Raw genomic sequence first — 24,920 nt, 5'->3', positions numbered from 1 at the left:
CAGCAGGACGCCTCCAAGGGTATCAGAGATCAGCATGTATCCACGACTCGTCCCTGAGGACCAGAGTCGGCTAGGGAATCCTGCTTGCTTGCCGTGGCTGGAAATCTCAAAACACAGCATGTGTTCCCCCAGAATATTCCCAAATGGAAACAAGGCTAGGGGAGTGGAGAGGAATGGGTAATGTAAACACACCCAGCTGGGGCTTCAGAGATTGCTGGGTAGGGAAGGCTGCTCCTCTGAAGAAGGGATCCAACAGGCAAATTTAAAACAAAGTCAATAGAGATGATTCTAAAATCCTGCTCTTCTTATCTTCTCGGTAAAGAGGGACACATTTGTAGCACTTCATTGGAATGCCCCCCATTGTGATTAAGAAAAAGAGGATTAAGATCATCATTGACTGCTCTGATGTAGTAGGTCATCACTACACCACTAGAGGACAGAGAAGATGAGCAAATTACTAAAAATTCACACTCCAGCCTGGGAATGCAGCTAGAGCACACATGATGGGGGTCTCTGAGCTCATCAGCTCCATCCCACCGGCCTCCCAAGCCTCTCCCTTTGCAATTACTGCATGTGTTCCCATGTGGCAATGCATCCTAATTCAGGTCTTCATCCCACCCTGCCTCCCAGTGAGCATCTCCCTGTGCCTACGTGCGCTCCTGCACAACGGTGGCGAGAAGACCTTTTCCTGCAGGAAAAGGTTTGCCACATGTTTGCCACTGACCGTGCTGTGTTGTCTCCCCACAGGATGTTCTGACACAGGCTGGAGGGACCGCACGTCAGCTCTCCCTCTGTGGCCAGTTACATAAAGCTGCAATGAGCCGGACTTGGATAAATTATTTTGAAATAGCTGCCAGTGAAGCATTCGGTATACAGAGCACCGGACTAAGCAACACCATGAACGTGACAGCAAGTGGGCTGGATCTTTGTCCCCCAATGCAAGGGACACCCAAGGGATGCATTCGAGGTATAAAGCAGAACCCAGCCAAAGCACAGCTGACAGGCAGGTGTGGTTGTCACAAGGATAAAGAAGAGTATGTAAAATAGATACGCTGAAGAAAAAAAAAAATACAGAAGATGGAACCTTTCTAAAATGATATAAGAAATCTAATCTAAGAGCCTGTCAATCAGTGAGTTCCAAATCAAGAAAAATTTTTAAAAGTAGTTTTCAGGGATGCCTGGGTGGCTCAGTCAGTTAAGCATCTGCCTTTGGCTCAGGTCATGATCCCAGGGTCCTGGGATTGAGTCCTGCATCGGGCTCCTTGCTCAGTGAGGAGCCTGCTTCTCCCTCTGCCCCTCCCCCTGCTTGTGCTCCTCTCTCTCTCTCTCTGAAAAATAAATAAATAAAATCTTTTAAAAGTAGTTTTCATCCCTAAATGCAAGTGCTATGGTTTCCTCTGCCCCCACCCCCAAAAAGCCAAGCAATTACAGATTTCTCTTTGTATCACTACTGCTTAATTTGTGAAAGTCTGGCCAAATGCACTTTCATTAAGTATCCTTTTTGATACTGACAAATGAGAACAAATAGTGAAGTTCTGGACTGAAATACTAATGAGAAAGAAGTTGAAGGTCTGTTCAAAGTATTTTTCAACAGCAGCTTTAATGTTTGAAACATCAGCCACAAGTTGAAGCAGTGAGCTTAAAGCTTTCAACTAACAGCGTATTTAGCTAAATAAATGTATCTCAAGCTATTCTCACCTCCAGAGACAGATAGCAACTCATGCTCTTTGACATAAGAACTTTTCCCCCAATCATGGGAAGATTTACCAGTATGAAAATGAACCTAGCAAGTTTCTAAAAGCCAAAACTTTAGCCTTAAAATTGCATAGCTAGGTCCACAGAAACTAGGTTTTCAGTCAAAAGCTTTGCTTGGGTATGTGTCTAGAAGTAGAAGACCTGCCTTTGAAAAAGCATGGGGTGACTATTATAAACCCCACGGCCATCACTTCTATATGCATGCCACTTCAATAACACTCAGCCTGATTATTATTTTTCAATATTTTAAATAATCCCTGACCTTAAGAATAAATCCAATACTAAGACACAATTTCCCTTAGCCACTTAGCAAAAAATTAAACAGCATAAGAATTAGTACACATGTATTTATGAACCCTCATGACAGTACACTCTACTGTCAGAAAAGGACTACCCAAGGCCAAAACCACAAAAAACACATGATAGTTGATTCAGTATGTTTGTGTCAAAACTAATACACAACTACTACCCTTGGAAGACCAAAGCTTCCAGAAGGAAAGAAGTCTACCTCTGTGACCATACAAATCTCAATAGCCAGATGACTTGGAAACAACTCCATCTTAACACCTACTGGATAAAACCACTACAGAGAAATACAGTATTGGGCAAATATGCTCAGAATATTCCCGAAAGCAAAGGACAAATTACTGCCGTAGGATACCAGCTGTCAAAACTCATCAACAACAGTTCGGTTCAATGTTTATCAAGTCTGAACCCCAATGTGTTTCATAGATTCAAAAAGCCAAGCCCAAAGTTCACCCATCAATAACACATTGTCAAAAAGAGAGACTAGCATAATACAGACTCGACTAATGACTATTTGACGTGGAACAGGAGAGAAGATGCAAGTTCTCTGAGAAAAAGTCAATCCAATCACTGTACCAAGAATATTTTGAGATGTTACTTGCCATATTTACACACACAAATTCTCCATCCCTTCAGACCACTGTTCTCCAAGCACAGAGGTAGGGAGTGGTGATGTACTAAACCAAACTCTTGCTAGAGACAAATCCAGTACAGAAGAGAACAAGGACTTTTGATTTGCCTATCCTGTAGCCCTACAGTGAAGAGGGACAGAAATTCTGCCAATTACAGTCCTTTACACACACACACACACACACACACACACACACACACACGCAGGCATGCTTGCCTTTGGCTGTTTACTACCTCATTTCCTTTCAGCAGTGGGTTAATACCAGAACTTTCCATTATCCAAATGATTCCCTTTGCTTACTTTTCAGAGCACCTCACTTAACTCTTTCAAGTCACCAGGGTCCTAATTAGTGATGAGGAGATGCCATCAGCTACGACCTGGATGCATGAAGGAGTTACTGAGCTCACAAACAGCCTTATGTTCAGCATGAAGCCACACCGACTGTAGGTTTATGGGGGAAATGGCTGTTCCGGTAAAAACTGTTAGCCATAACGTTATAGTCCTTTAACACTTGTTAACAGACCTGAAACCTAACAGCCAAAATGAACACTTACCTTCTCAGAGAGCCAACCTGCCCAGAGGGAACATGTAAAGTAACTCAGTTAAAAAAAAAAAAAATGTTGGCTGCCTTCAGTAGATATCATAACTTCTATTAAAAAAAAAATGAACACACAGACACACACATTCTAGATAGTTAAACTAATGAACACCATTCAAATGCCCAGTTTTATTTTTTCTGTTCCCATTCGTAAGACTTGTTTAAAACAAAAAGAAAAAAAAAAAGAAATTATCCCTGTTTTCTAAAGCCCAAGAGAGGTTAGGCTCCTATTCCTTCCCTTCACCCCAACAAACTCCAAAATAGCTAACAAAAACAAGCATCTGACACCTCCATTGCCCTCACCACACACCAGCTAGGGTTCCAAGTGCTCTCTCTCTCTCTATATATATATATAAATAAAATGTCACATAATCCTCCTAACAAACCGACGAGAGACATACTCTAGATTCCCCATTTTAGAGACAAGGATACTGAAGCACAGAGAGATGAAGTAAACTTGCCCAAGGTCACACAGCTAATTAGTGGCAGAGCTGGGTGTGAGCCCGGACTCAATGGCTCCAGAGGTAAGTGCACAAAACCATGAGGCTACACCACAGAACAAATAGTAAACAACCCAAAGCAGCGTCTGACGGCTCTGCTCAGCAGGGAAGTTCACAGAGAAAAATTTCACAAATTATGATTTTTTACAGCTTCCTATAACAATAAAAAAAAAAGACTAGGAACATCTGGGGACAAAGTTACCTGCCAAGGGCGCCTGGGTGGCTCAGTTGGTTAAGCAACTGCCTTCGGCTCAGGTCATGATCCTGGAGTCCCGGGATCGAGCCCCACATCGGGCTCCCTGCTCAGTGGGAAGCCTGCTTCTCCCTCTGACTCTCCCCCTCTCATGCTCTCTATCACTCTCTCTCTCAATAAATAAATAAAAATCTTTAAAAAAATAAAAAAATAAAAAATAAAAAGTTACCTGTCGACACCAGCACTCACACTGTCCCTACATCAACGTTAATTGCCTGGTGAGCCAGAAATTTAGAAACCCAGATCATGGGGACATAGGAAGACAAGGCCAACGACAAAGAAGCAAATCCCCAGACTCACGAGGTAGTACAGTCATCAAAATACTAACCAGTAAATGTGACCGAGAGGCTCCAGAAAACACTACATGAGGTGGTCTGTAAGCACTTTAAAAAATGAAAGGACTGCTATAAACTTTGCGGGGTGACAAATTAAAAAACTGCCAATTGTCTTAAATAATATCCTTGACCTCAGTAACTTCTCTCTTAGCAATTTTTCCCTAAGAAATCATCAGAGGGGCTCACAAAAGCTCATCTGCAACAGTACTCATTATAGAAATGATTTTAGGGGCACCTGGCTGGCTCAGTAGGGGGAGCGTGTGACTCTTGATCTCAGGGTTGTAAGTTTGAGCCCCATGCTGGCTGTAGAGACTACTTAAAAATAAAATCTTTTAAAAAAATGATTTTAAATAGGTTTTTTCTACTTTTTAAGTGTCTAAAATAAGGGAAAGGATTAAATTGATTACAGCCATAGGACGGGGAGAAAAAAATTGGATCTATTAAGAATGTTTCATGGCGGGCACCTGGGTGGCTCATTCGGTTAAGTGTCTGCCTTTGGCTCAGGTCATGTTCTCAGGGTCGTGGGATCGAGTCCCACATTAGGCTCCCTCTTCAGCGGGGAGCCTGCTTCTCCCTCTCCCACTCCCCCTGCTCGTGCTCTCTCTCTCTCACAAAAATAAATAAATAAAATCTTAAAAAAAAAAAAAGAACATGTAATGGCATGGGGAAATCAACAGAAAAATCACATGAAAAGAATTCCAAATTTCTTTTTACAGATATATAACATATATATATAAACACACACCATCTACTTTGTGTAAATACATTAGAACAAAATAATAATTATCTCTAGGTGGTGAGACCACACTGACATTCTTTCTTGTGTTTCCTAGGTTTTCCAATTTTCTAATATGAATAAGTTATCAATTGTATAATCTGGAAAGGAAAACGAAATTTTTAAGAGGAAAGGCATTTGGTCACGAAGCCTACATTGCAACGCTTAAAATAATAAGCCCATCCCTCTTTTTTCCTTCTTGGATATTGTTAACAGACGGGGAGATCACAAGATTACAGTTCTCACGGAATACGGAGATTCAGCGAGGGATATGACAGTCCTCGTGACATTCTGGTAGAGGAATGTGGGCTGCCTGATAGTCAGGGTTCACAGAGTTGTCATTACTTGAAAGGCGGTACCAAATATCATGAATGAGCAGATGTGTCACAGCAAAAAAGGCCCTACTTCTGAGCTCTGACCGTGGTTCATGAACTCTTGCCTTGCGGACAGGTTCCCAAGGTCCATTTTTCACACTCACGGCTTAGCCAGAAGCCCGGAAGAAGCGTTAAACGCGTCGATGGCAGGTGTGTGCCAACCAGGTAGGGCCAATAATATTGCCATGTTTCTGGAACAGAATTTAGCGCTAATTTGGGTCTTGCCAATGGAGCAACTCTATAATGAGTCCATACACAGCGTTTTCCGAAGCGAAACAAGTGTTTGTCAAGTAAACACTGGGATTATGATTCAAATAACTCTGACAGGCTGAAACCCAGGTCTGAAACCAAGATGCTAGAGAAGAGGGTCCATAAAAGTGAAGCCATACACTAGGTTCCATAACAATTTTACAAGTCTTACTTGGCAGTGGTTCGCGTGAAGCGATGACCATTGTAGACCAATAACGGTGGGTATCACGTAGCATCTTTGAGAAAGGGAGGCAAGAATCCCATCTGAAAGTCCTGGGTACCTTTCTAACTTTCTAATCTGAAAAGGGAACTCAGCAAAACAGAGTTAAGGACAGAAGAATACGATCAGGGAACATTGTAAGTCTGATCAGGAACGTTTAAAGAAACTGGGACTATTTAATTAGGAGGGCATTTAAGGGGGACTAACCAATGTTTAAATGTTTGCTCTGTGATTCTGCAAAGGGGGGGATCAATTTATTCTGCTATACTGGAAACTGCAGTCTGTCTTCTGTCTCTATCACTCCACTGAAACTGTGTGTCAAGGTCAGCAATGACCTTCAATTTGTCAAATCCTTAAGGCACTTCTCCACCCCATTTTAATGGGCTTCACAGCGTGTGATACATAGCACCCCCCACCCCAACACTGCCACCTCCACAGCAGGGACAATTCATCCCAACTCTTTTTGCTATTCCTCCTTTACATGACCTATAGATGTCCCAGGTTGATCAACTCTTGACCTTCTTATCTTTCTTCTCACTCAATGACTTCATCAATTCCCGTGGCTTTAAACAGCCTCTATGCTGATGGCGCCCATTTAAATTTCCATTATAGACTTTTCCTCTGAACCCTAGCTTCCCCTGTATAATCAGAAGCCTTTCAAATGTATTCTGCCAATACAAACCCCTGTCTCCACCTCCTCACCCTTCACTGTGGGTCTTCCCCTCTTGGTACCATATACTCGGTTGCTCTGACCGGAACCCTTGGATCCGTCTCTGTAACATCCCTTGACCTCACCTGTCACATCCCATCCAGTGCTAGGAAGCCCCCACTCTACCTCCAACATGGGTCTCAAGTCAGACTTCTCTGCATCTCCACCGCTATTACCCCAGCCAAATGAGCATCACCTCTCACTATTAATTGGCTGGTCAAGAACTTTTTGGTCATCTCCAGGCCAGTCTCCTCAGAACATCTCCTCAGAACATCAGAACAAAAGGTCCACCCAAACAGTATGTTGGATCATGACTCTCCATGCTTTAAATAAACTCTTTATTGACTTCCCCACCCTGTGCTTTGCAAAGGAAAAAAAAAATCCCCAAATCCTTATCATGGCCTCAAGACCCCTCAATATCAGAATCCTACATCCTCTCTCACTCCACCCAGGACCATTCTCTTGTTCTCCCCCTGGCTTGGGCCACACCGGTTTGCTCTCATTTGTTTAAGTGCAGGAAACTCCTTTTGGTCACGAGGCCTTAGCACAAATTGTTTCCACAGACTCAGAATTGCTGACAATGTCTTTTCTTGTAGGTCTCAGTTTCAAAGTCAAATCCTTGGAGAACACTCCCCCCGAGGACCCGGTTGGATGTGTAACCACCCCTCCTTACCTCCAAGTATTTTTGATCTCAGCCCTTTCTATCCCTTTATGACACTGATCACAACTTCCCAGGACTGTGTTTCTTAACATCTGCCTCTCTCCTGAACCCTGCGTCCTATGTTGCAAGAGGCAAGGGACCTTCCTGTCTTCTTCTCCGTCGTCTCTGCAAAGCTCAAAACCTTTTAACATGTTGAGCATGGAAGGAATAAAACCAGGCTTTACCTCAACCTAAAGAAAATCTTCCTAAAAGTAAGAGTTGTCTGGCCTTGGAACAGACAGCCTTGGACGGGCAAACTGCCTGCCAGTCGTGGGAAGAGGGTTCAAGCAAGAAAGTGGGTGACCACTTTTATCTATGACATAAAGGGATTTCCCAGGCTGGGTGGGATACTGGGCCAGATCATTCCCTCCACGCACTTTCTAGTTTCATAAATAGCATTCGTAAGGAGTTTCAGGGTAAAATTAGACTCCCAAAGTAGCAGACATCCTATTATTTTTTCTTGTGCGGAAATTCATTCTCAAGTAGCCCCACAAAACCACTTTATACCCTGGCCAGAAGTAACTTCCTGAGGTTAAATCAGTGTAGGCTCCCTCTGTACGCCCCACCAGATGTGGTTTGGGACAATGACAGCCCACGGTGCCCCTCTTTCCACAGTGCACAAAACATGGCCCCGAAACACGCTGGCAGACCAAGGAAACCCATTTGTGGTAAACCTAAAGTTGCACTCTTCCACTCATTTGTGATGCTGGTCTGTAAACACACCAGGATATCACTTTATTTAGCGTCACACCCATTAATAATGCAGAGATCTTCACACAGGCAGGCAGGGAAAATTAGTCCTGAGTGATTTCGTTACTACAGTGTCGACACGAAGTCAAAGGGACTGAGAGTCCCATTACAACCGATGCAGAAGCCACTGGCCACAGAGGTATCAGCCCTGGAGCTAACCAACAAGGCAATTCAGGCAAATTTCCCACATCCCCATCATTTGGAGTCTCACAGTTAACCTGCAATTCTCATCTATCTCGCTGACGAGAGCAGAGACCTAAAAGACCAACGAAGATAGCCTCCTTCTACTTTTGCAGCTTCCTCCATCTGTAAATTTTTTTAAGTAAAAAATTTAAAGTGTGGCAACTATTTGCCTCTGGTGGCCTCCTTCCAAGGACTGTTAAATTTGTTGGCAGATCAGATAAAGCACCCCCAGAGATCACACGTTGTTGCAAATAAGCCTATGAGGCCGAGTTTGTCCTTAAATTTTTTCTCCAAAAAATTTTTTTCAGGCAAATCAACTTTTTAGACTTCAAAAATCCAAAGATGTTTAAAATTCCTTTTTTATAATATCCAGTGTTAACAATACTGTGGAGGAATAATGTGTGGGGAGGCGGGGAATGAAAACTCTTCTGGAAGGGCTGGTGGGCAATGGGCCTTCCCTTTTGAAACACAAATGCCCTTGGATTCAGTGATCTGACCGCTGGATATTTACCATATGCGTGTACTCTAATGAGCAGTTTAAAATGAGTATACAAGCACGTTCATTTGTAGTACTGTGTATAATAGCAAAAACCTAGAACAATCGAAATGCCTATGAGTGAACCGCAGTACATCCATAAAATAGGATCACATGCAGGTGCTAAAAGAGAACGAGACAGGTCTCTATGTGCTGAGGAAGCAAAACCTCCCAGATAGATCATGGAATAAAAGACAGCTTTCTCTGTATCTAAACACATCTAAAGATGCAATTCTGAAAACTGTAGAGTATATGAGAGACTTCAAAGTTGTTGCCCCTCAGAAACAGGTCGGAGAGGTTAGAGAATGTGACTATCACGTTTCTTTGAAACTCTTCCGTACTGTTTATTCTGACTATATGTGCTATTATTGTATTCATAAGAATAGCTAGATGCCATAGTATCTGCATGGCCTGGACGCATCTACTTGCTCTCTGTAGGAGTGGGAAAGGGAGCATTCTTTCCCAAGCTCCACAAGGCAAACCAGAGTCCACTAAGTGGGTGCCTCACCACTCCTCTCTAAACAGAGCCTTCAGGCGTTGCTAAGGCCCTTGCCCTCACTCATTCCCTCTTCCTTTGTGCGGCCTAGATGCATGAGTAAAGAGAAAGTTTAATTTCTGTTCTTCAAGTTTTAGATCGATGTCCTCCATCACTGAAAAGCTAAGTTGAAAGAGAAGGAATTATCCCATTGCAAAAGATACCAAAGAACAACCAGTGTTTCCTCTGATGCTATGTATTACATAATTATATTATTCCCAAGACAAAATAAAAAAAAATGTTTAACTTTAAAGTATGTACCAGACATTCTTCCAAATCCCATGAGAACAAGGCAGATCAAGGTCCAAGGGATTATCTTTCCTGATTTAGAATTTTGTATTTGTCTCTCTCAAAATACTACACAACTATGTCAACTAAAATTGCTTCCACATGAGAAATTCAAGTAGACTGAAGTTGAAAAGATGGAAGTGAAATCTAGATTCAAATTTTCTGATGTTGAAGACCTTAAAGGGTATTTGAACTTGACTGTGTACTTGCTCCATCCAAGACATACTCCCAATCCCACAGAGAAGGAGGAGAGGTAAAAAGGAAAGTGACAGGACATCATGCCTTTGTTTTTCCTATTATTTGACCTGAGACATGAGAAGGAAAAGTCACTTATTTAGTATCAAGTGACGTTTCCAAATCGTATAAAAACAATCTCTAGAGTGCTTTTGCTTTGTCGGAAGACCGTGATACATAGGCATTTATTTCTTTACTCATCATTCTTCATTCGTGGATGAGATTTTTTTGTTGTTGTTTATTTTTGTTTTTGTTGCTTTGGCTTTACTAATGGATATAGAAAATAAAGCCAAATGTCTACTGGAAAAAAAGTCTAACATCTACTGAGCTGAAAAACCGCTCCCACTAAATCTGATTTTGTATAAGCATTCTGACAAGCAGACATACAAAGTGACTTCATTTTTGGTTGGGGGGCGGGGCATTAAAGTAATTAGTGAAATGTACAGACTAAGACCTGGTGCACTGAGCTGTCTGTGGTACTGAAAAAGGACACCAAGGCTGCAATGTACTGAGCTCTGTTCTTTCAAAGCCTCCTCATCGCACTATTTTAATTCAGGCACTTCCGACCATGACTCACCTGAACAGTCTTATTTTGCCAGTGTGTATAAACATTTTATAAAAGGTCACACTGACTTACTTTCCAAGGTTCTCCATGGAAATGTCAGGGCCTCCCCAAGCTTCGTTAAGCCATTCCAGTGGACAGAGAGCCAGAACCTTGGCTAGGACACTTTGCCTGAACGCGGTGAGAAATCCTACCATGGACCAGAAAGCCACACTCAGCTAGCTCTTGCTACCCAATCACCACGTTGGTATGCTAAACAGAAAAAGAAAAACTGTCATTTTAGACAACATGCTACATCCAAACACAGGCTCTGATTGGCAATAGAGTTCTTCCACTCAAAGCTACTCAGTATGTTTGGAATTGTTAACAGTAAACTGAGAAGTGCCTTCTTGCTTAAAACTTATGAAAGAAATACACCTACAGCAGTAACATCAATAAGTAAAAAAAGGGGGACCACAGTGCATCTTTTTCCATATATAGATACATATGCCTGTGCACTTAGTTTCACTGAGCTTCAAGGTCAACTATTTTGCCAATATGGCTGACTCGAATATCTGGATAAGTTAGTAAGTGTTTTTCTGGTGCCTGACTTCTAGCTCAGGGTCCTCAAGTTTATTTGGTCCTCTTCCACTTTATATTTTTGTAAAAGCATCTCAGATAAGCATTTGGAGCTTCAGCTTGAGAAAGAAATCCCCCTTGGATAAAACACTGAGTGAAAAAGCTACAACCAAAACAAATGAATGACACTACCCAAGCATCGATTTTGAAATTTATGTGTGGATGGTTTAACAGAAACTATGTATCATGTAAAATAAACCCAGTTTTAAAAAATCTAACATTCTGGGATATTTATATTGCCCCAACAGTAAAGAAATTCACGGTGCTTACAAGTTTTAGGGGAACAACACATGTCCTTATTTTTGTCACCAACCCTATACATCTTCTAATCAATAGATCCATGCATTTGTGCAACAGAAATAGTCCTCAAAATGAGCCAGCAAGTGGAATTCCAAGTGTGAAAAATCTGGAAAAATTTGAGTTCCTGTATTTTTATTAGTTTCTAGAAGTTTCAAGAGTTCTAACATGGTATCAAAAAAATTTTAATAATACATAACCTTTGGCTACTCCTCGCAAACTCCTATAAGTTATCTCAAAAAACCTCCCAATAATTCTTAAAAAGCCAGTGTTTTCAGGAAGACGCTTTGCTCTCGATGGGAATACCGTCCAAAGTCTCCCCAACGAATGCTTGTTTAGCTGTGCGCTTTTCAGAAGGACCGAACGGCGGTATGAAAGCTAATGCTCAATAAAAACACCAGCAAGTTCTCTCTCCAGCTGAATGAAGGAAAACCACTCCAGTCACCAAGCCAAAAAAAAAAAGTTGTTTTAAGTTACTTGATTTTTAAAAATACCTAAGATTTTACAGCAACCTTTTAAATTTAACCTATTTATCAACCAAACTTGTAGAGAGAAACCACAAGCCAAAAAAAAAAAAAAAAAAAAAGTGCTCATGTTTCGGGGCCTCTGGCAAGTAACAGAGCACAGTAGGAAGCTATCTGGACTAGAAGCTGGAGGACAGGACCTGGTCACACTCTGCCCTGTTTAGCTGTGCCATCTGGCAAGCTACTCACCTCTTCTGACTTTGGGTTCCCCGTCTGTAAACTGAGTCAAAGGACCATTCATTCTATTTTGTTCCTCCCAGCTCTAAGTGTCTGCTCTTGAAGTCAAAGTGAGAAGACGCACTCATTATGGGTAAGCCACATTTTAGCATCACTTAAGAATATCTGAAAGAATCTCAGAAGCCCAGGATCACAAGCCCCGAGTTAAAATGGACCTTCCTGTAAATTATTAAGAAGTTAGAGTTCTAGTGTGTGTTCGCCTTGTTTCGCCAAGGCAGTTTGATTACTTACCTCTAAATAGTCTCACTCTTTCTAATTCTCATTCGCTAACTTTCTCCCTTTGGAAGGATACCGTTCAAAGTCTTTGCAAATGTGAAAGTAAGATGAAGTCATTCTCCCTGCTCCTTTGGGGTTGTGCTTGCCCAATAGTTAAAATTGGTTTCTTCCATATTTGGTCCGTACTTGCTAATGACTAACCTCAAATTGATTTAACGTAATTAATATTAAATTATTTAAATGGCAAGTTCTATATGATGTTTTAAATTTAAAGGCAACTCCTAACGGGAAGCACCCTAAACTGAAGGGTTTAAGAGTTCCAACAAATATCCAACAACAGCTCCAAAAAAAAAGCAGAAAATACGTATTAGTGTAAATTCTAAACTGGAAAATCCCAACCTTACTTCATTTTTGAAAACTCTAGTTATTTTAATTCACAAACCTTAATATTCCTTTGACTGAAGGCTATAGCAAAGTAAACAACTCCAAAGACGACCCATGAATTTTATATGAGTATTCTGAAATTGTTAGTAATACCCAAATCCAACAATAGAGTTCCTGGCTGCATTTAAACAAAACATTTCCTAACAAGACTGCTCACAAGGGCAGTGGCCTTTGCTCTTAAATGACTTTTTTTTTAAAGGGCAACGTAATGATTGTAGCTAAAAATCTACCAAACCACCACATATACAGAATTTGTATTCTAACCTTAGGATGGATTTTTTTGTTTGTTTGTTTGATCAATGTCCGGGGATATAGAAAGAGTCTGAGTTTTTCTCATGTCTCATTTACGTATCTTAGCTAGGAATATCATGAGCCTATTTTCTTCTCTAAGCTACATTATAGAAGATGATACACAGGGATGGATGGACACTATCTTCCATAATGACGCACCCAGGGGGAATAGGTGTATCAAACAAGAATTTGCCTTTACCCTACAGATGAAGGCTAGTACCTAATTGGCCTTAAGGAAAACAAATGCAGGGGCTGATTTAGAGAAGATCTACCTGAAGAAGAGAGGGGGAAATCTTAAGGGTTTAACAAATACAACCCAGCCTGTTTACATGCTGCACTGTTTTGTTTTGAACTTCTTGAAAGAACAGGTTAGGTGCCAAGGCAAGACTACAGCGTGTGTCTTCTGTAACCTCAAGCAAGGACAGGAGGGTTTGGGGAAAAAAAGCTGCCTTGCGCTTCTCCAAGCCGGTGGCAGCAGCGCTTTGGGTCATTCATAAATAGCAGAATCTAAGTTACCTGTATTTCCCTGGCGTGGTACACGATGATCAGCCCGAGCAGGATGATTGTGGAGAGACTGATAAGGCATTTCAGAGCTAAGGAATACAGTGACGCCTGCAACACAGTCAGACAGAAGCACTTTTAAGAAACCAGTACTTTTAACCACCTTCCAGGGACCCCCTTCCCCCACCCCGGGATGGGGGCCAGTCAGCTCCCAGACAGCGAATGTGAACTCCCAGGAGGAGGAGGAGGAGGAGAGCACCTGTCTTGGCTCTGTGATCTGTCAGATCACTTGGCCTCAAAGGGAAGTGAGAGGGGAGCAGGGCAGGCGGATGGCCAGGCAGCGGGTCCGCGCCATCACAGACTCAAGCGCAGATCCCGGCTCTGCAAACCCAGAGGGAGTTATTCCTGAGTTTAAGCGCTTTGGTTGAAAGGGGCCTCCTAAATCCCGAGCACCTGGAAAGCAACAGAGCATGCTTTCCCCCACTGACTCCTGGAACCATTTATTTAATGTGCCCAAAGGCGCTGGGCACTCACTGCCTCCAGAACTTCGGCTCCCTCTCTCGAGTTGCCTCGAGGCTTAGGGGTGCGCGTCTGAGCCGTGTTCGCTGTCCCGGCGGGCACCTGCGACCGTCCCGGGGAGGCTCGGAGCTGGCAGGCAGGGAGTTCCCCCCGGGGCCCATCCCAACCACCCGGCGTCCGGTCCCCGCGGCCCCGGAAGGCTGGGCAAGCGGTTCGAGCGCCTACCTTGTCGTAGGCGCCCCACGACAGCTCGGTCTCGATGACCATGACCACGATGCCGAACATGCCGAAGATGAGCGCGTAGTCGCTGAGCCGCTTGCGCTTCTCGAACAGGGCGCGCCGGTGGCCCAGCTTGTAGCCGATGTTCTGGTTCTTCTTTTTGCTAGACTTGGTGCCACCGCTGTTGCCATGCCCGCCGCCGCCGCCGCCGCCTCCAGCGCTGCCGCCCGCTCCGTAGAGCGCCAGGTTATTGGAGTTGTTGTGCTCCGGCTTAGACACCACGATCTCCGGGGCTGAGGACGAAGCGGCGGCGGCGGCGGCGGCGGCGGCGGCTGCAGACGGGGAGGACGCGCCGCCACCTCCTCCGACGGACGCGGGCGGCTGTAAGGGCTGCGCCTCCGAGTCCATCTCGTGCAGGTTCCGGCGGGACGCGCTCAAGTTGCTGAGCGGCCGCATGACGCCCCCGTTGTACCTGCAGCTGCTCATGGCTATTTCGGTGAAGGGGTTGCTCTCGCGGCGCGCCTGGGGCTGGTGGTGCTGGTGGTGCGCCGGGGGCGGGTGGTGGTGGTGGTGGTGCGAGAGCGGGGGCCCGGAGCCCAGGCTGCCGAGGCTGCCCGTGGGGCTGGCGGCGGGCTGCAGGCTGTGGCACTGGTGGTACTGGGAGGCGGACGCCGGCTGCTGCGTGTACTGCTGCCGGAGCGCACTGGCATGGCTGGACGGCGTCAGCTCGCTCACATTGAGCTGGCTGCCCCGGCGCGACGAGCAGCAGCAGCAGCACGACGAGCCCGACAGCGGCGAGGAGGCGCGGGTCCGGAAGGCGCCGCCGGGCGAGGAGGTGCGGAGCAGCAGGGACAGGTTATCCCCCGCCCCCGCCCCCGCCGCCGGGACACCGGAGGAGGCGCAGCTGTTGCACCGGAGGCATGGGCTGCTGCCGCCGCTGCCCGGCGGCTGGTGCGCGAGGTGCGGCTGGTGCTGAGGCTGCGGGACGGACGCGAAGGGCGCGCACGCCTTGTCCTGGCTCTGTTGCTGCTGCTGGCAATGCAGGTGTGAGGAGCGCGGCGGCGGCGGCGGCTGTTCTGAGAAGAAGCCGCGCTGGAACTGCAATGGGGTTTCCATGTCAGGGCTGTTAAAGCTGCAGGGAGACCAGGCGGTGGTGCACCCTGCGCAATGCGTTATGGTCGGGAGCGGGGACTCCTGCCGCTGGTGCGAGGAAGGGCCCATGCCGGCTCCGGTAGAATCGAGGCGGCGAGTCCGATTGGTTGGGCGCACCAAAACAATGGGCATGACATCACCTGCGGGGACCAAGACTGAGTTTGCGGCGCGCGCGGCTGAGGGGAACGTGTGTGTGAGCGGGAGAGATGGGGAGGAGGCAATCTGCAGGATGAGAACCCTGGGGTGCGCAGGCCAGGGCAGGGGGAGGGCGGCGGGGAGGGCACCTGCTGATTGGGAGCGCCGGTGAGCACCACCGGGGATGGGGAGCCCCCAGGCAGGGCAGCCGGGCTGCAGGGGGGAGGAAAGAAGAAAGGGGCGTCCTTCCCTCCCTCCCTCCCTCCCTCGCCGCCGACCCTCTAGCTAGTGCCGGACGCGCAGTCTGGATCACCTGCGCCCGGCACTGCAGCACGTTGGGCCACCCCAGCCGTGGGTCAGGCGCGGGGACAGTGCGGAACCCCTGCCACTTGCCCGCCCGCGCGCACGCCTCGTAGGGCTGCACACCAGCAGCCCCCTCGGCGCACGCCCACCTCTCCCTAATCGTCCCGCGGAGAGTGGGCCGCCGGCTGCCCGCCAAAGAACTGCGGGGGCACCGGCTTTGGGGAGAAAAAGTTTGGCGACTGGCTACGCCAGTGCAGCAGGGCTTGGGGAGAACCCCGGGGCCTGAGCCCCGGTTTGGTCGCCGCGAGTTCAGGGCGGGCCCCGCGCCCGGATCATCCCCAGTCGCTCGGCTCCGGCGCCCGGGAGTCGAGATTGGCTGCGCCGCGCTCCGGCCCGAGTGCGCTGCGGCGCGGGGAGGGTTAACCGCCTCGGCGCCCGGGCCCGGGGAGGGTGGGGGCGGGGCCGGAGGAGGGGATCCCCACCGTCCGCGGGAGGAGCCCGCGCGGGCTTCCCGGGTCCCCCTGGCGGGGGCGGAGGGCTTTCCCAGCTACCGCCCGCTCACATTTGCGCCTCCTGCGGAACATGAGGGGCTGGCGCCCCCGGCCGCCGGGTCCCCGGGCTCCGGGTCTCGGGCGCTCAGGCCCTCCGGCCGCCCCAGTGGGTAGGTCCGCGGGCTTCTCCGGCGGTGGAGGGCTGGCTTGCTCGAGGGTCTGGGGTCTGCTCAGCGACCGCCGGCCACCAGCGCCGCCTCTGTTCCTCTTCCTCCTCCCCACCTGCAAAGCACAGACACAAAGCAAAGCCGGGTCACAGATGCGCAAACCCCGAGCCTCTCCTCGGCCGAGCCCCGACTGCGGCGGCGGGTGGGAGAGGGGCCTGGCGCGGGCCGAGTCGCGTCCTTCGTTACAGCCTGGCTGGGAAATTTTTCATAACGAAAACCCCGGCTGAGTGTCCACTCCGGGGCCAGTGCTGGAGTTTTGCTAGGGTCAGGTATAATTATTTACTTTCTAATAAACCAATAAAAACTGCATTTTGTGTCTCACGAATTTCCTGCAATGTGTTCTTCTCTTAGGGGATATACCAACACAAAGCGGTAGGGGACCCTTTTCGAGGATTGTTACTGCTCTCTCTTAAGTGCTTCTCCTTCGTATTTCTTTGTACATTGAAATTCCAGTCTCCCCGAAAAGGACATGGAAGGAACTAGCCAGCTGAATATCTGTTTCCATTGTAAATCGTAATCTGAATGCATGATTTTTATGATCGAGATTATAATGACTTAGACCAAGAAATTAGAGCGTAAACAGATCACCCTCATTAGATAATTGGAATTCTCAGCTGGATCCAATTTCTTGATATTCTACTCGGCAGCTGCCCTAAAGTTGCTTACCAGGTACCTTGTCCTAAGAGTGTGTGTGTGTGCGCGCGTTTTCAATACCATGGAGTGAATAATTCATTTTAGGCTATCTTTTGGACGTGGGTTAAACAATTTTAATTTTTTGTACGTGCAAGTAAACAGATCCAGAAGAAAAAAAAAGGACAAGGTTGCTTTTAGGCCCATAGCCCTCCACCTAAGATAATGAGTACTCTCAGAAATTTTATTTTTCAATAGTCTTGGTCAAGACTAGAATTTGAATATGGAGTGGAGCCAGCATTTTATGTTTATACGCTGTCCTGATTTTTGGCAATTCAATAAAACTTGTTTAGAATTATGAAGCTCACTGAATCACTGGGGTAGCTGAGTAGATAATGCAAGAATTGCGAGGTGCATGGCCATTAAAAACAATTCTAATGTGCTGAGTTTGAAATTACAACGAAAGCTTCCAAATTAAGTTATTCACCTTCTGGGGTGAAACAAAATTCAACTCAGGCACAAAAATCATACATTTATTTTCACTATATAACACATTCTGTAGGCTTCTGCTAGTCTCTCTATGCAGCTGAATTGAATGAAAAGTTTGATTCCTCTTTAAAATTAAAGTCAAGAAGTGTTACCATGGGAAATTAATACTTTCCTTAGCCTTTCATAAATTTAGATGGAAAATGACATAGATGCCTCCCCAAATATCACAACTGTTGCCAGCATCCAGTTAGATACAAGGTTCTAGAATGACTAAAACACCATAAGTAACAGCTACATTCTGTGTATCAAACTGACTTTCTCAAATAGCAAGTTCAAGACTTCAAATAGAGGTTGCATAAACAAAATAACAGGGACAAAATGTTGTATCTTTTGCCCTGTATATCTCTGTGCCTTGGTCCGGGATTACGTGCAGTACCATTAATCATGTAGAAACAATGTTTACTAAGATTTATGACAATGATGTATGGAGTTCCCGTTACTCACAAAGGGGACTCGGGAGAATGGGATGCACAGAGTAAGAAAGAAACGGAGATTTGACCCACAGCATGAGGAATTGTCAGAATACCAAAACTCATTAAAAAAAAAAAAAACTCATGAGGGGCACCTGGGTGGCTCAGTCGTTAAGCATCTGCCTTTGGGTCAGGTCATGATCTCAGGGTCCTGGGATGGAGCTCAGCAGGAAGCCTGCTTCTCCCTCTCCCACTCCCCCTGCGGTGTTCCCTCTCTCGCTGTGTCTCTGACAAATAAATAAATAAAATCTTAAAAACATAATAATAATAAAGTTTAAAAACTCATGAAATAATAATGTGAAATTCACTGTGACTGGAGAGAGAGAAGTCAATCAGATGTATATCATCTTTCTGTTTTAAGGAATCATCACACCCCCCCCCCAAAAAATCACCTTGCTAATAAATGTCTGTGTTTGGAGAGTATGATAATCCTCTATCAGTATGATGATGAAAAACCACAAGATGCCCCCCAACAATGTCACATTTCATTTTTCATCTGTGTCCTCATAACTTGCAGGTTTGGGGCATCTTACACTATTGGGTTATGACAGGGGCACATTTAAGAAGTTCTTGTTTTCCCCATTCCTCTCTTCTTTATAAAATTAACAACTGAATCGTAAACTTATATGTAAACTTTAAAATATGGATACCATAATTTTGCCTTTTTTCCTATAAAGGATTATACAGATATATGTAACCAAGTCAAGCAGTTGGGGCAACAAAGACAATGTTCTCCCACAGGGATGGTGCTGTGCACATAAGAGATACTCATTTATATCTGTAAGACCAAGGAGGGAAAGAGAGGGAGGGAAGGAAGAAAGTTTGAAAGAGAAGTCACAAAACAAAGCCCTGTAACCTCTGACGAGAAGCTTTTGGAAAATGACATTTGTTTCTCTTTCTACCGTTAAGATATATAGTACTGGAATTTCTCTAGTTTAACACCAGAGGTCATACTCATCCACAAAATACATTTCGAATCTCATCAATTAGCCTCCTTCATTTCCAGTATCATTTTTTAAAAATCACCTGAGTTTTGTTTTTTGTTTTTTTTTTTCTAGACTAGAACAGCCGTGTCCCCATATTTGTGGTATTTCAAGCTTGTGCACATACAAATAACACCCCCACCCCCTCCCACATACGCTTAACAGCAGTCTTAGAAGATCTGTTTTCCCAGACCACAGGGTCTTGGAAAAAGCTGCAGGTTGTTTGCACTCTGATCCCTACTTTACTCAGATTTACATGATGCCAATGTTTATAATTCTCTTTTTCCTAGGAATTATTTGTGCTCTCGCTCTTCATTGTTCCTTCAAAAGCGGGATTCCCTTGAATTTGGATGTTTCTGGTCTATTTCCAGAGGCAGGCGGAGCAACTGAGGCAGAGATCCAGGGCGTCTGTAACCCACACTGAGAAGTCTGGGGGAAACTCTGAGCAACAAAGTAAATGTTTTTCTGAGATTTTATTTTTTCTTTGCCCAAGTGAGAAAATTATTTGGGGGTGCCAAACAGAGAGGTTGTGATAAGACACAGCCTCTCTGAATTTAGCTCTCATGGCGGTAAATATAAATGCAGAATCGGGGTAATATCAGAGTTATTTTCTTAGCACAATAACAGGTCCAACATTTCCCAGAACAGAACCATTAAAAGGCCATAAGAACAGTTATTTTTAAACCACAGACTGTCCTAACTTTGTAAGAGATAAACCACATTGGGATTTGAAGAAAACATTAGAATAATTATTATATGTTTTCTTTTTACTTCTGCATCATGATCAGAAAGTGTCAAGACCTGAATGAGCTTATTGGTAACAGTCTTGTTAATTTTTAGCCATAGAGCTATTATTCAGGGACTAATTATCGTGTTGGGGCCTATTCATTAACTTTCCAAATTTTCTCTACTCTCATCTTTGTCTCCAGCTAATTGGCATATCTGCCAAAGTCTCAGCAGCACCAGCAAAAAAAAAAAAAAAGAAAAACATACACTAGTTTTGCTAGAATTGAACTATGTGACATAATTAAATAGGTGAACACCAGGTTATAATTACTGACTAGGGTAAGTCTTTTGAAAAGAGTCTGCAATTTCTTTTTTTTTAAGATTTTATTTATTTATTTGAGAGAGAGAGAATGAGAGAGAGCACATACGAGGGGGGAGGGTCAGAGGGAGAAGCAGACTCCCTGCAGAGCAGGGAGCCCGATGCGGGACTCAATCCAGGGACTCCAGGATCATGACCTGAGCTGAAGGCAGTCGCTTAACCAACTGAGCCACCCAGGCGCCCAAGAGTCTGCAATTTCTTAAACCAATATCCTTGGCAGCTAGAACCACACATCCAAATCTAGAAAGTCATTAAAAAAAACCCAAAACTTAAAGGGCAGCCCATTCCAGTTCAGAAAGCTCCTATGTTATTTTATTTGCATTTCCTAAGAACCCTTATGGAAGGCAGGAGAGCTTCATTATCCTCTCCATTTTATAGGTAAAGAATTTCATGCTGGAAACACACACAGCTAGCGAGTAGCAACGAGGAGCAGGCTTCAAACACAGCCTTCTGAGTCAGCCTGCTGAGTCTGTTTCGCATCCTTCTAGCATTTCCTCCATCACGGAAGAATAACCTATTCACTCTATCGACTCATACAGCCTTGTACTCCACTAATAGTCCGGGAATGGACAACAGTGGTTTGTCATTTACCATTCACCTCCTTTGAATGGCCTCGGGGACATTTCCTCACTGGCTTGGTTGGGATTCTGTGATTCTTGACTGTTGTCCTCTTGTCGACTTCATTTGATCAACAGAATAATTTATGAGGACCTAATACAAGTGTGGATAAAGTGGCAGGCACGCAGGTCCAGGGTGCCTAATTAAAAAGTATAAAATACAGAGCGATTCTGGGCTATTCACACAGTTTTCTGCCTACTTTGCTGGCTGGTCTGGCATTCCTTATTGTTGGCAACATCCATTGTAGAAGCTGAAAGCCAGTGAAGAGTATATATTGGCACTAAAAGGCCCATTTTGTCTTTTTATGTAATGAGGGAGATCCATGCTCAAACTCCATGCCCTGTGGCTTGGAGGAACTTCTCAGCAGTCCCGCAAGGACCCAGCCAGGGGTCTTCTTGCTGCATCTTCCATTATGCCAAAGAGTGGGGAGAACCGTGTCACAGGATGAGCCCCATAGAGAATTTTTCTAAAAGCTGTTTGTTTTTTTTTCTTCTAGTATCTCCCCTACCAGGTGTTCCTGCCCCAATGAGCTTGACACCAGACCACAAGGGACCACCAGAAACAGGATCAAACCAGACGGGCCCAATATGGTGGACACAGTGAGCCAAATTCACATTTTTCTTTCATTGTACTACAGTAACAAACTAAACTCTCCTCCCTAGGGGCGCCAAGACAGGAAACCCCCAACCACATAGGGAGGAAAAAGGGATGTGGCCTAAGTTGCTGGAAATCTCCACCCCTTCCTGGGACTCTGGCTGACATAGAGCATCCCCCCCTCAGCCCACAGTCATATCATTTATATCCTCTCTGCCTCTCAGTGCCCTTGGATCATGAGGTCCCCTCCTCCATCCTCTGGCCATTGGCTAAATTGCCTGCTTGCCATCAAAGACTGTTTTGTTCCTTGATATATGACCCCGAAGGTACTGAGTAGGAAAGAACCTACCAGTTTGTTAACAATCAGAGAAAGGAAGCCAAGCTGTGTGCCACAAGAAGAGAGAAACCAGTGTGTCTCACAACTGGGGTAAAGAGTCTGCAAAAATAGGACCAAGATAGGCAAAACCATCCCTAAATACTGAGGTCAAAGCTTCCACTTGGTGATCCCAAAAGTTCCAGGGTTGCTCAGTGCTAAAACAGAATGAGGCTACAAAAGTTCTGGAAGGTTTATTTTCCCTCGGAAATCCAATTTATTTCCCCACCGTTATTTGCTCCTCTTTACAGGATTGGTGCATACAATGCATTGGCTCTTTTTTTTCTCTTTTCCTGTTAATCTATTCCCCTGTGTTATTCATCAAACCCTTTGTTTTCCTTTTGCTTTTCTACCACTTGCCAAACAGGCTCAGGACATCTATGTATCTCCCTTCATCTATCTTTATACTATTGTCTCCCCCTCTGGAACTATTTGTAAATCCCCATTCCCCAAGTAATTGCCTTAGGGCAAGTAGAGAGTTGGTGCCGACTTATAGGAAGGGAAAGAACCACAGTTGGTTCTAAGTTGAATTAAACATAACAGTGTCATCAGCAACCCAACATTCTAAAAGCTAATAATCTTCTTCAAGATTTGCATATTTGGGGCGCTTGGGTAGCTCATTCAGTTAAGCATCTGCCTTTGTTCAGCTCAGGTCATGATCCCAGGGTCCTGGGATGGAGCCCTGCGTTGGACTCTCTGCTCAAGGGGGAGCCTGCTTCTCCCTCTCCCTCTGCCCCTCCCCCTGCTTGTGCTCCCTCTCTTGCTCTCGCTTTCTCAAATAAATAAATAAAATCTTTAAAAAAAAGATTTGCGTATTCATCCTTATCTAATACACCAGGTTTTTCTTTTTTTCTTTTCTTTTTTTTTTTAAAGATTTTATTTATTTATTTATTTGAGAGAGAGAGAATGAGGGACAGAGAGCATGAGAGGGAGGAGAGTCAAAGGGAGAAGCAGACTCCCTGCTGAGCAGGGAGCCCAATGTGGGACTCGATCCCGGGACTCCAGGATCATGACCTGAGCCGAAGGCAGTCGCCCAACCAACTGAGCCACCCAGGCGCCCCACACCGGGTTTTTCTTAAAAATGACTTTTGTTCAGTGTTGTTGCTGTTGTATTTTATGGCTATAAATTCAGTAGCACTTTTTCTCTACTATTTTAATTTTTCTTGTACAAGAATTATCCATATGATGCAAAATGATACATGGGATACAATGTATCAGAAAAAACACAACAGATACATACTGGACAAACACAATGACAAAACTCACTATGTGAGGTGTTTTTCCCTCCCCTCACTACTTAAGATGAGTCCTTCTCAAAAATTATTTAATTCATTAAAACTATTGGATACTTTCCAGATCCCCTTAACAAGGAGTATTTCTAGCCTCCTACAACTGAAAATATCATAATTAGGGAGGACTTCAATGCTTTTGATTCAGAGGTTAAGACATCATCAGGGTTCTGGCAACTTTCCTCAGCTACATTCCTGTCAGTGTCCTCCTTCATAGACACTGGCTTAGTCCCCAGGTTATTTTACCTTATGGTGGGGAAAACAGCTGTAGTGCTTCTAGGCTTCATAGCCACACCCCCATCTTCCAGAAGGAAGCAGATCATCTTCTGTCACCCACCTGCCAAACACATCTATTGGCACATCTCCTGACATGTCTATTGAGCCAGTTTAGTTCATTTACCCAGCGCTACATTAGAGAATGGGATGGGAATGATGTACCAAACAGAGAATGCTGATAGAGAGACAGAAATTACTAAAAAGAACCACATGGAAATTCTGGAGTTGAAAAGTACAATAACCAAAATAAAGAATTCACTTCAGAGGCTCAGGAGAATATGAGTGGACAGAAAACAAAAATCAATGAACATGAGGACATCACAAGAAAACTACAGACTGATAGCATTTATGAATATATATGTGAAAATCCTCAACAAAATAGAATCAGACTGAATATGGCATTATATAAAAATTATTATATGCTGGGGCACCTGGGTGGCTCAATCAGTTAAGCATCTGACTCTTGATTTCGGCTCAGGTCATGATCTCAGGGTCGTGAGATGGAGCCCCATGGTGGGCTCCCCACTGAGCATGAAGCCTGCTTAAGATTCTCTCTCTTCCTCTCTCTCTACCCCTCCCCCAATTCATATGGGCACTCTCTAAAAAAAAAAATTATTTTATGCTATGACTAAGTGGGGTTTACCATAAGAATATAAGGTTAGTTTAACATTCAAAAATCAATTAGTGTTATTAAGAAGGGCACTTGTAATGAGCACAGGGTGTTGTAGGGAAGTGTTAAATCACTGTATTGTATACTTGAAACTAATATTACACTGTATGTTAACTAACTGGAATTTAAATGAAAACCTTAAAAAGAATCCATTAATGAAATACAACATATTAACAGAATAAAGGGCAAAAACTATATAATCACCTCGATAGACACAAAAACATTTGACAAAATTCAAAACACTTTCACAATAAACACAGTCAACAAACTAGAAATAGAATGCAACAAAAGACATCAATGAAAAATTCACTGCTAATATCATATTTACTGGTGAAAAAAGCTGACTGCTTCTTAAATTCAGAAACAAGACAGTATCTGTTTTTTCTGCTTCTATTAAATATTGTACTGGAAGTTCTAGCCAGTGCAATTAGGCAAGAAAAAGAAATAAAAGGCATCCAGATGGAAAGGAAAAAGTAAAACTGTATTCACAGATGACAATTTTGTATATAGGGAATCTTAAGGAATCTACTATAAGATAGTATTAGAACTAACAAGCTCAGCAGATTTCTGGATACTAAATTAACATTAAAAAATCAATTTTATTTTTCTACACTAGCAATGAGCACTTTGAAAATGAAATTTAAAAACAATTCCATGTGCAATACAATAAAAATATTAGAAATGTATCCAAAAAATG

General features: G+C 44.5%; 1 protein-coding gene across 1 annotated transcript in view; it reads right to left on the bottom strand.

Moving 5' to 3' along the window:
• The window catches only part of KCNN2 (potassium calcium-activated channel subfamily N member 2), a 154,347-nt gene extending 137,643 nt beyond the window's left edge, over positions 1 to 16,704 (bottom strand). The window contains exons 1-3 of the mRNA XM_035013933.1: positions 16,511 to 16,704; positions 14,365 to 15,650; positions 13,636 to 13,731 (exon numbers count right to left, since the gene is read on the bottom strand). Coding sequence (XP_034869824.1) covers positions 13,636 to 13,731; positions 14,365 to 15,650; positions 16,511 to 16,532 — 1,404 coding nt within the window. The 5' untranslated portion in view covers positions 16,533 to 16,704. The remainder of the gene's footprint in view (positions 1 to 13,635; positions 13,732 to 14,364; positions 15,651 to 16,510) is intronic.
• Positions 16,705 to 24,920: the final 8,216 nt, after the last annotated feature.

The sequence above is a fragment of the Mirounga leonina genome, unplaced genomic scaffold (assembly GCF_011800145.1).
Source record: "Mirounga leonina isolate KUSES-001 unplaced genomic scaffold, KU_Mleo_1.0 Mir_168, whole genome shotgun sequence".
Taxonomy (NCBI): Eukaryota; Metazoa; Chordata; class Mammalia; order Carnivora; family Phocidae; genus Mirounga; species Mirounga leonina.
This window is presented reverse-complemented; position numbering and strand designations above follow the sequence as displayed.